This window comes from Battus philenor, unplaced genomic scaffold (assembly GCF_028537555.1).
Source record: "Battus philenor isolate CCGP_79_NKW_IND1 unplaced genomic scaffold, ilBatPhil1.0.hap1 SCAF_23, whole genome shotgun sequence".
Taxonomy (NCBI): Eukaryota; Metazoa; Arthropoda; class Insecta; order Lepidoptera; family Papilionidae; genus Battus; species Battus philenor.
The window spans coordinates 10,623,839-10,635,892 of record NW_027181686.1 but is presented as its reverse complement, the minus strand read 5'-3'; the positions used below and the strand labels follow the sequence as shown (position 1 = coordinate 10,635,892).

Genomic DNA, 12,054 nt, shown 5'->3' with positions numbered 1-12,054 from the left:
ATAATTTTATTTCTCAACATCGAAAGCTTCATCAAACTGTTCGTTAGTGATCTTCCGTTTCTTTAACTTCTTTATGAGCGCCACGTCAGCTGCTAGCTCGTCCAACTCTTCCTGTGTGACCGCTCGCCTCTTTTTACTCTTTTTAACATCCGTGTTCTTCTGCAGTTCTTTCCTTTTCTTCTTTTTCTGTTTCCTTTCTTCCTTGTTTTGCTTTGTTTGTTGCCAGGGTTGCGATTGTACCTGTGGTAATAAATTAAAAAGTATTAAAATAATTATAGTGGTTCATCTCCAAGACTTAAATGGTTTGTCATCACGCTGATCTTCTGACACAACACAAAGCGGATAGGTGTTCTTTTTTTTTGGAAAAGTGAATGGACGGGAACTGCGTTCGACACCATAGCAATACATAGCACTGAATCTCGACAGGTGGCGTGACATGCGCGACAATTTTTCGAATGAGAGTGTCGATCTTCAGCAATTATAGTCAGTTAGCAAGGACAGATTTTAAGTGAATTTTTATTTTTATAAGACAATAAAGTTAACGAAATGATATGTGCCCACTATTCTTATTCTGTCCAATGTTTCGATTTTACTCAAAAATGAACATAAGGTTCACAGACTTTTACTATAAATCTATTATAATAGTTTAATTTTAAAGTTTAATAAAACAATATAATGGTTTAAAAAGAAAATCTATTCACCTTTTCTTATAACTTACTAGCGAACCCGAGACACTGTCGTCTCTTAGCAATGAATAATGAATTCGAATCCTAAAAATGCCGATCCAAATTAGAAGCACAATTTGGAAGATTATTCATGGACAAGTCGCCTCTGTCTTGGATGGTCTTTATTTTACATTATAACATTTTTCTCATTCCATTTTTTTTATTTTCGTTCTCTATTCTACCCTCATTTATTCACATTATCTTTCTTTCATCATCATCCTTTCTTCACATTACCTATCTTTTTTTCCATGCTTTATTTATCTTCCATGCACATGCACGCAGGTATCACAGTTTTTTTTTTTATTTCTATTATCACATTGCTAATTCTATATTCTTAGCTGTTTAATTTTGTATGACACATTTTTATTTTACTAGCATCTATTTTTAATTTACAACCTACGTTTTAACAATTTAGAAGATTGCGGTTCTTATCTTCAAGAAGAAATTTATAAAATATAGATAAAATCGGTAAAGTCGTTCTCAAGTTATGTCGCATCCAAAGGAAATAATCAATTTTTAAACATACAGATTATAGCTATTTAGATTTGAAGAACAAATTAGAAATTGTCTTACCATCTTCTTCTTCTTTTTAGAAGGCCATACACCTGTCTTCTTGTATTCTTCTAACTTCTGCAACCTGCTTGTTTCCTTCTGTTTATCTTTGTATGGTATCGAATTATAATCTATCTGCTCCTTTGGTCCGACGAACTGCTTCTTGTGCTCGTCTTTTATCTCCGGCATCAGCGGTAGCTTCAGCAGGCCATAGCTGGTTGCCATGTGACCTAACGGCAACTCTTTCAGTTGCAGCAAAAGGTTGCATTCGTGTTTCGAATAAGCTCGTACGTGAGACACGAACGCACGCTGGCCTTTGTCTAACACGGCCCTGTCTTTTTTCTGTAGGTCGTGGAGAATTGATAGCACCTAATAAAAGAAGAGAATCATACAACCTTATAAACTCAACACGACATACTTCTAAAATCATCAAGGTTATAACCTTAGACCTTATCTGACCATTATAGATATTCCTGCGCATATCATAGGTGATATGTTTAAAGAACTTCAAATGTCATCATCATTATCATGTCAGCTGATAGACACTTACTGCAAGGCATAAGCCTCTTAAAGATCATCACGATGATTGGTCTCACAAATTTAAATATCTTTTATAGTACTACCGAAACCGCTGTACCGCGCCTTAGGTATGCGCACAGTCAGCCGGGGGAGGTATCGGCCGTTCCCTTCCGTCAATCCGCTGTCAGTATTTGCGGCGAGCCACGTTTTTTTCCTCAGCAACCACCTTTGTTGCACCGCGTATCGCGCTTCAAGCTTACGCAGTTTCTAGATCTATGCATCATTGTATCAGCATATAAAATAATAATATACTTTATTTATAAACTACATAGATCATTATAAATTGTAAAATTCTAATTGGGTGTAATGGAGAAATAAATCTCTTGTCCAAAATTGTTTTAATGACGGTCAAGTTAAGCCAATTTTTAAAATAGTCTCGGCCAATAAAATTTCTCTCAAAATAGGAAATATATTATCAGAAAACCCGTTGTCCAGTATCAGGATGTAAACAATAATTAAACTTCATATATTTTTATTACAATGTACTATTCAAAATAAAAATATTTGATTTTGGCCCAAATTAGCTTTTTAGTTCAACACCCCTGTTTCACATGATCCATGTATGTTAATGGTTTTAGTTACAAACCTTATTTCTTAGATTTTGAGTGATCTTTATCTCATCGGTGGATTTCCGCCAATCTTTGAGCTCTACTTTCTGGTTTGTCTTGATGAAGGGCACGTACGTGTCCTCCGTCGGCAAGAGAGGCAGCAAGGAGAAGCCCCGAGCGCCGCCACGGGCCGTGCGCCCCACTCTGTGCACCAAAGCCGCCGGACTGTTAGGGGGCTCCCATTGAACCACCCATTCCACCTCCGGTATATCCAAACCTCTAATGAATAGAAATACATGGTGATTGGTAGAAAAGCTTTAATGGGGTGAATATGTAGCTTGTTTCAGAAAATCAAATGTATATATGATGATATATATGATATGTGATAGGATCATAACTTCCGACAGTACAATATCAAAAAGTTAATAATTATAAAATTTAATATATACCAATCCGAATGTTGAAAATGCTTTTTCTTACTACATTTATTGTTTCTGAAGTTGTTGATTATTTTAGAGAGTGTAACATACATTAATTGACAAAAAAATTCATTATACTGGGAATTTTGTCCATCAACTGTAACTGTCTACAACTATCTGACAGTTACAAGGTGAGGACAGGGAGGGGTTTACAATGTTAAAATGCCAGTCTACATCTGTCATTTGCACAGCGAGGACGTAATGTTCTTACGATTAATCATTTACTGTTTTAAGGTCATAAATAAAATTTATGAAATGATTTTATTTGTATATCGATGCTTGTGCGTAACATTTCAAAACAGTAGCCATACATGGAGGTCATGAAAACAATTACAGAAAATTTTATTATGAAGAAATCAAAAATGACGAATGACAAAATAAAATCATTTTTGGACTACATTTAAAGAATGAAGCATAATGGTGTTAATAGAAAAAAATAGGAAATAAACAAAATCATTAAAAATGCTCACCTAGACAACAAATCAGTGCAAAGTAAAATTGTACTCTCTGCCTCTCGAAAACTCTCTAATATTTTATTACGTTTCTGTTTCATTTTTCCATGTATTGCATATATCTTCATATCTGTTAAAAATACTGGCAACACATCTGCCCAATAATCAACGCATGCACATGTTGGGAGAAAGAATAAACCTTTTGATGTTCTGCGATTCCTTATAAAGTTTAACAAGAATAAAAATTTGTCCTGTGGCTCAACTATAACAAAATAATTCTCTAAAGATAAGGGTGTGCTTATAGTTGATTTCTCTTTAACACTTATCACAACTGGGTTCCTTAGACCAGCTCTAACAAGGTCTTGCAACTCCTTAGTCTGTGTGGCAGAGAACAGCCCTGTCCGTCTTTGTCTCGGTAAGTACTGGAGTATTGTGGTCAGTGTAGCACTGAAGCCAAGGTCTAAGAGACGATCAGCTTCATCCAATACCAGAAATTCCTGAAAATTACAATAGACATAGTCATTAAAAAATAGGGCATTCAATACTCACATATTAATATCACTTCAGCTATAGATTCCGCAGCTCTAGAGTTTTTTAATCTACACCTAAAGTTATTGCTAAAACCATATAATAAAACAACTCTTTTCTTCTCTTAGAGGCAGGATATTTTAACCATTCAGAAGATTTTCGCCATAAATATAAAAAAAATGTTAGTTAAATTGGGTTTCCTTATTGGTGCATTAGCACTACTTTAGCTGTGGTGTATTATACTTACATAGTACCAGGTATTGTAATGAAATATTGTAAATTCAAATATACTTAAAGTTAAAATAGCTTATTATGGCAACCATTTTTATATCCAAAAATGTCTCTGATGTAAAAAACTTTGAAATTATTTCCATATGTTTATTTAGAATTATTGTTGTGGCCTTCCGTAGTAGTTACAGCCTAGCTTAGTTACTGTGAAGATATTTAAGTTATAAGCAATCTTAGTATTTGCTTTAACAAATTTGCAGTAAAAGCATTTTTAGAGCAAAACTTAATTAATGAACCAGCAATTAAATTAGAACATTAAAACATGAAAAATACTAACCAAATCTTTTAATCTGCCAGCAAAGTTAAGTTGTTTCCTTTCTGACAATAAGTCTTCTAGACGCCCAGGAGTACACACAACCACCTGTGCCCCTTTGCCAATGCTTTCAACATCCACTTCAATAGGTCGTCCACCCACTAAAAGAGCTTGTGTAATATGTGACAATTCAGATTCTTGTAAAAAAAGTTCTACAACCTAGAACAAAAAAATTATAAATTCAACCATAATCTGAACTGAACATAATCTAAATAGAGTCCACACCAGTTGAGTGGTGGACCACCTTTTCCCATATTCTTTTATTGAAATATGTTGAAAAATAAGTAAAGTAAGAGATAAGTAATCAATAAGTATCTAAATTTATGAAGTTACTGCATAAATACTTAAAGTTCATTACCTTATAAATTTGAGTAGCTAGTTCTCTCGTAGGTGATATGATAACGGAATAAACGAAATCTTTCCGCAATGGAGTGTCTTTTTCTTTTTTTATTAGCATTTCTAACATTGGCACGACAAAAGCAAGTGTTTTTCCAGACCCGGTCACGGCTTCCGCGACTACGTCCTTACATGATAAAATGAGAGGAATGACTGCTGCTTGGATGGGAGTCATCGTTTTAAAACCTTGTTTGCTAATACATTTTAACACTGGTTTCGATAATGTAGGCGTAACTTTTGTCCAATCCTTGTTAACCATTTTACAGGATAGTCGTGAAACGAAAATGTAAACATTAGCATGTGGAATGACTTTGACAATGACAGTTGACAAATATTAGAGAACATATTTTTAATATGTTATTACACAAAGGAAAGAAAAATTCTTGATTAATAATTCTGTGTCAAAATAAATTTAGATAAATTAAATTTTAATTAACAAGATCTTTATAAAATGTCACTACTTCTTACATAAGGAAACCTGTGTTAAAAAAATTTTAATCTTACGTTAAAAACAAATTCAATATTTGAAATTACTAACGGAAGAACCAGTTTCAAAGTTCTTAAGCATGTGAACATGAATCTTAATTAGTGGTATAGTTTTTTTCACACCTTTTAAATAGAACAAATTACGAGTATATAAAGGTGGAAAAGTATTGTAGTTGTTAGAAATTTCATCCTAGTTTCTGAACACGCCTGATCAATATGGCGCATGTTGATATGACAAATTGACAGCTGTGTTTTGTCTTTGTGCGAACATTACATTTTGTTGTAATGTTTATTTCACACCCTGAACCCACCAAATAATTTAACGATGACTCGACCGTTCGGTAATAGTGATAAACGTTTTTCAATCGACGACGCGTTCGAAGAAGAGACTGATGAGGCGATAAAAGTGTACGGTGCGACGGGAGATAGGTCCCCTTTGCAGAACAAATTCAAGAATGGCGGTGACTACCTTTCCAGGTATATCTTATTTAACTAACATTATAAATCTAGTACAGTGTTCATTCATGACAACAAGTATAAGTCTTTTATGGCCTATTCTAAACGTGTTGTTCTTGACCTTTTCGTGAGTCACGAAACCATAGTGGGGCAAAGGTATTTGAACTAATCGCGCAAGCCGTTATTCTCGATCTGCAGCCTCGATTCACACCTTTTCATGATGCTAATTAATCATCATTATTTGCTTGTTGAAGCCAGTTCATTTACAACCGAATTTTACAGCTTTGATCTTAATTTTTTTTGTTGTCTTGTTGACAAAGTAAATGTAAATAGATTTACAGCTTTGAGATAAACTCGAGCGTTTAATTACTATTTTATGATGGAAAATAATTGTTATTGTATATGTGCTGTAAGATTATAAATTCAACAAATATAATCTCATTCAACACATAGATAATAAATTATAAGTTCATAGTTAATCCATGTTCACAAAGCTATTAATCAATGATTGACCATATATATATAAGTTAAGTATAATAAGTTATTTTATCTAAGAAGTTATGAAGACAGCTTCAATAAGCTTGAAATAGAAAAATTAATAATTACCAAATCTGGATTAGAAATCTACTAGCACTCAAGCGGGTGCAGGTATTTCTTTCATCTAGATATTTTATATAGAAGTGTTTTCTATCACTGTTTTGTGTACCTTCTAAAACCAATGAAAATGGTTCTAAATACTGGTTGTAGGTGTAATTTATGGCTCAATTGGGTTATTTTTCATAGACAATATTTAGTTCCAGAGGTAGATTCAATATATAGAAATATAAATAAAAAATATCACTTCTATGTTTTTGGTAATTTACAGCAAAATTGTTTTTATTCATAAACTATGATACAGTCTGTGATTTATTTATTCATATGTTTACAGTAATATCCACTTAGGATCATCTATAATGATCACTTGTGCATGTCATGCAAAGAATGCCAGATCTTAAATTGATAGAAATTTAAATCAAATTCATAGCATGCCATAAAATGGCAGTGATCTTGCACTACTTCATTTTCAGATTTTTTCCCTTCTTTATTTCCTACCTATCATATCAACTATTACAGTTACTTAACTTTACCTTATAATACATAATTTTATTTATAATGTCATAATTATGCATTCACACCATCTGTTAGTCTATACAGCATTTAGCATGATGGTGTAACTTTTTTTTTGTTTCTTTTTCACTCATATACTGATAACATTTCTGGAATCATAAGGCTTAGCAACCAGAAATTTGGGAGAAATACTTATCATTGAGTAGAAGTCGACTAAGAATGGATTTTATGAGATACCACACAAAAGAGAGGTTTAGGAGCATTCCTTAACCCTTTGGCTTATAACCACAAGTCAGACTTGTGGTAAGGCAATTGTGCCACAAACAAAAGCCACGAGTCAGATTTGTGGTGGTAAAGAATTTGTGCCATAAACAAAAGCCATGAGTCAGTCTCGTGGTTAGGATTTGGTACATAAAATATTGTGTATTATTGGAACAAGCAATTTGAGCTATTACAAAACTAATACAGACAAAAATAATCATCGAACCAAGATATACTAATGAAGCTACAGGTGCAATTTTGTGGTTGGTATATTAAACATATAGATTCCACAATAATGGAAAAAATCCAACAAGAGCTTGCAAAGTATGTGTGAAACATATAACAACAAAAGATGTGAAACTACATGGGTTTTTGTTTTACACTTTGGAGAGTGCTTGAAGGCGTTTTTCTAACTGTTTGAGCCATCTTCATTCCTTTATCGGACTACTAGGCGCAGGCAAAAGTTTCATTCATACATTGTTGACATACCCAAAAGTCGAACTAAATGGTTTGACAGCACATTTTTGTTAAGAGTTGCCAAGATTTTGAACGACCTGCCTGGGGTGTATTTTTCCTGATGAGTTGAACTCTGGAGCCTTTAAGAGTAGAGTGAACAGGTTTCTTCTAGATGGGCGTGTACCACCTTCGTCTTCATCTACACTTTTCATTAGGTGAGATGGAAGACAAACGCCTATTCCATTATAAGTATATAAAAAAAAACATGCAAATTTAAGAAGTTACCTCATTGTTTTGAAATATACGATACCATTGAAGACTACTAATTTTTTCTATTGATATTGATTCATTCAATTGCTATAGATTCATTATCCACTTTAAAATAATAAGTTATTTTTGTCAACTGATCATTTGATTATAATTCCACCGCAGACATCTTAAAAATAAAATTTGTACACAAACATTGTTTATTATTTAATCATTTTTTTTTGTCTTAATTATACATTGCCCTTAAATTCGCACACGTTGCGACAATTCAGATCGTGTACTGGAACAGTTAAAACGCACGATGTGCGACCGATTTTTTTTGAAAGCTATGACTTGCGAAATTGGCAAAAATCATGTACCTTAAGGTGTTAAAAAATACGTGTTTTCAAACTAAAAACCGTATATGTATTCACTTTGGCTAGAATGTGTTAAGCATGTTAATGAACGAAAATAAATTAAAAAAACTGTGGCAGGAGGCTCAATAAATGAACAAATGCATATTTTTAAATGATTGGTCTTAAAGGTATAAAATTAGGTCAAAATATTCACTCTTGATTGTTAAAAATTAGCAATGGTGTATTAGGGAGATCGGAAAGTAATGTCGCTCAAAATATAGAATATTTGTAAGAAATATGTAGTAACCATGACTCTTGGGGGTTGCCATGTAGAAGGTAATAAGTCAGGCAAGAACAGTGATCTCTTTAAACTGACCCAGTTACAAAAGTGTTCAACACCATAGCTCCATACAAGTTGTTGAAAAAATAAAAGCCTGGAAAAAATGGCAGCGGAGACTGGCATGATTGGCCCCAATACTGTCATGATATAAGGATAAATAATAAATTGAATATATTCCCATAAAATGTCTTTTAAATGTCATGACTTTGAAAATTGGTAAGACATTTGCTAAACCAATGTTTGTTTATCATATTGCACACCTCTGAAGCCTTATCTATGCATTAAGAAGCATTAGAAATGTTTTTATAGTTTAATTAAATAATTGTGTAACTGCCTCACATGTGATGTACATTTTAAAGGCTAATACACGTGCCTTAGATCTAGTATACAATTACAACACATGCTTTTCATGCATGGTCATAGTGAAAATGACCTACTAAGTCTACAATCTTCTTTTTCATCCACATTCATCAGGCAATTTGATAATTAAACACTGCCAAGAAAGCATTAAAAAAAATCTTCAGGATTATCTAGACAGTTCTGCTTATAGTAAATGTAAGATGTCATAATTTATTCTCTGTATGAATAAATAATAAATAAGTATTTTTCAATTGTTTCTTAACCAAAACCTTGCTTACAAATAATGAAAGGGAATATGATGTGAGAAAATAGGATGTCCAAAACTTCAAAATGTGTTTGTTATTACCCGGTTTTATAATGTTGTGCCTAAAGATTATTTTAAATAGGTATTTATTTACTGAATACCCATTTTTTTACATAGTACATGTTGTTTGTAATTAGATTTAAGATACACATTGTTTTGTACTATATGTACTTTATTATTAACTTATAATTATTACTAGTATAATCTTATTTTGAGAACTTATAATAAAAATCTGTTTAGGGCTCACATAAAGTATGATTCCATACCCATTAAATTCCAAAAATTGTTATATTTTAACTTCTCTTAAGATAAATTATGTTTCTTTACAGTAAAACCTACAAATGCACAGAAGACACCACTTCAAGAGACTCAGACTCACTTATCCATGAATATGTTGAAGCATCTCAATCAATGTATTGCTGGAACCACCCCAAAGTCCGGGAAAACTGGAAGACGGTGTGTGCAGCGGTCATCCTCCTGCTCGTGGGAGTAGGCCTGCTTGGAATGGGAGCCTTTGCTGTAGCCGAACCCGAGAATGGACTTCAGGGTGCGGTGTTCTTTGTAGCGGGTATGATATGCTTTGTTCCTGGTGCTTACCACGTCGTTTACATCTGGCTAGCAGCCAGAGGGCAGAGAGGTTATGATTTTTACCACCTACCGCTGTTCACCTGATTTGCTTTACTCTTACATGATTAGGTATAGAGTATGAATTTAATTTTGTGTGTATTCGGATTAAATTTACTGTTTGCTCTCTAAATAATTGCCTCTGCTTTATTCCCGATTTTTTTTAAATGAAATCTATGGATCAAAAGTGAGTACAATGTGTATATATAACATTATTAAATCCTAAAGATATCCCTATCTTTAATTATGCATTTAGATGAACTTGACTTTTCATTAAAAAGTATTTTATGAATTGTAAATAACATCCAACTTGTATCTTTAAATTGTTGTGAGCTAGAATTATAAAATGTCAAAGAAAAAAAAATTCTTCTACTTAAATATTGAGTATTGTAATGAACTATCAAAGTGCCTAGTTACGTAGAGTTAGTCAATATTTTTAGTTCTTTCATACTTTAGCATCAACTCATAAACCACAGACCACAGTGGTGTTTTAAAAAATTACTATTCTGTATATAATGTTAACAAGTAGAAATTAAGATTAGGGAATGAAATTACATTATTTAATGTACTAGCAAAGTGTCAATAATTAAAATATTGAAAATGGAATACCTATCATGTTACAACTCTATGTATCTATATATCACTGGTAAACAATGTAGTTGTTATGGCAAGATAAATAACAATTCATGATTTACAATATGTTCAAAAATATATATTGTCATGGGTTATAAATGTATCTGTTATAATTCCACTATATTCAATGTACGATGAGTGTTGTCAGCATTTACAGCTTTGAACTCTGTGTTGCTAGAATTAAAAACTATTAGCTGTTTGGTAATAAAAACTGATTTTACACACAATTTTTGAAGATTTTCGAGGCCGCGTGGGGCGTATACGACCCACACTAAAAATTAAAAAAAGTACTTTAAGACATATGCTTTACATTTTTCACCACTGCAAAGCTATAATAAGTAGAAAAAGTTATAAATTATAATATGCATTATATATGCGTTTACGTGATATTATCTGTATTCGACCCTTAAAATCATTTGTTTAAGAATCCTTTGTTTTTCAATGAGACCAGCAAATGGTCTGAATGGAAGTGCAGTGGGGGTCGTATACGCCCCACATGGCCTGGAATGTTTTAAGGCAATGCCACATGTAACATGACACATTATTGTGTGCTAAGTGTACCGTTGTATTGCAAACTCTGTAATAAGAATATCTTTCACATTATAGCAGATGATGAATTTAATATTAGCTTTATTTTACAACAACATTACACAAGTTAAGAGAAGCTAAGGAATGTACTCCCAATTATTTCATACTAGCTATCTTCTGCCTGTGAACATAATCAACCCATCTTGTGAGTGAAATTTAATTTTATATATTTTATTTTAAAAACTGTTCTTAGCTGACCTCTACTCTGCAAAAGGTATTTTTCTACCGAATTTCATATCTCTAATCCTTGTGGTTCCAGAGATATGAGTTTGTATAAAGGTGGATATTTCTTACATACATAATAAAATCTCATAAAAAAGTTGAAAATGACTTGGAAGAAATTATAATTTTTGATTTTATATACATAAGTTGCAATTTTGCGTGGTCTTTTCCGCATGTGGATCTCGGGACAATGTGATGGTATTTAGAGAATATGTACACCATTACACTTCTCTAACATAACTAATATTTTCACTGTCAAACTAGTCCATTTTATATTTTAAAAATTATTTTTTTTTTACATGAAATACTATATAATCATCATTATCATTTTTTTAAATTTTATTTATGAAAAATCATTAGCAAATCATTGTGTTTTAGTTGAAGAAAAATCAAATAATGATAATTTTTATTCTAGATGTGTATGTTTTTAATTAAATAAATTATAAATGAAATTTTTTAAATATAATTATCTCAGGAGAATATAATAGCTGGTTTAAAATTATTTAATTGTGAAACAGTAACAAAGTTTTTCAAAAATTAAATAACATGTTTTAAGTGTTTGAAAAAAATTTAAATATGTTTATAGTCATAAACAGAGCCAATAACCATAATTAATATTTTTAATTTTAACTTCTTAAATAAGTTATATAAAAATTTAATAAAAATATGACAAGATGCAGATGACAAAAATAAAAAAAATTGTAATGTTAATTTGCCAATTTATTGTGTGGATGCAGTGAGTGATAAGTTGCAAG

At 32.1% G+C, this 12,054-nt stretch overlaps 2 protein-coding genes across 2 annotated transcripts; one reads left to right on the top strand and one right to left on the bottom strand.

Moving 5' to 3' along the window:
- Nucleotides 1–5,152, bottom strand: LOC137924122 (probable ATP-dependent RNA helicase DDX55 homolog). The gene is made up of 6 exons (XM_068767454.1): nucleotides 4,823–5,152; nucleotides 4,429–4,623; nucleotides 3,354–3,832; nucleotides 2,443–2,683; nucleotides 1,299–1,646; nucleotides 1–240 (listed from the first exon to the last, which is right to left on the bottom strand). The coding sequence occupies exons 1-6, from the start codon at nucleotides 5,117–5,119 to the stop codon at nucleotides 7–9; spliced, it is 1,794 nt and encodes a 597-aa protein (XP_068623555.1). The 5' UTR covers nucleotides 5,120–5,152; the 3' UTR covers nucleotides 1–6.
- Nucleotides 5,153–5,577: 425 nt separating this feature from the next.
- On the top strand, nucleotides 5,578–11,786 carry LOC137924024 (transmembrane protein 134). Its single transcript, XM_068767320.1, has 2 exons — nucleotides 5,578–5,823; nucleotides 9,562–11,786. Exons 1-2 carry the CDS (start codon nucleotides 5,672–5,674, stop codon nucleotides 9,902–9,904), a joined length of 495 nt encoding a protein of 164 aa, XP_068623421.1. The 5' UTR covers nucleotides 5,578–5,671; the 3' UTR covers nucleotides 9,905–11,786.
- Nucleotides 11,787–12,054: the final 268 nt, after the last annotated feature.

Coding starts and splice junctions, on each gene's coding strand:
- LOC137924122 (XM_068767454.1), bottom strand. CDS start 5,119: ATGGTTAACAAGGATTGGACAAAAGTTACGCCTACATTATCGAAACCA. Junction 4,624..4,822: donor TAGCTACTCAAATTTATAAG/GTAATGAACTTT, acceptor TTTTTGTTCTAG/GTTGTAGAACTTTTTTTACA. Junction 1,647..2,442: donor CTCAAAATCTAAGAAATAAG/GTTTGTAACTAA, acceptor TTCTTTTATTAG/GTGCTATCAATTCTCCACGA.
- LOC137924024 (XM_068767320.1), top strand. CDS start 5,672: ATGACTCGACCGTTCGGTAATAGTGATAAACGTTTTTCAATCGACGAC. Junction 5,824..9,561: donor GGCGGTGACTACCTTTCCAG/GTATATCTTATT, acceptor GTTTCTTTACAG/TAAAACCTACAAATGCACAG.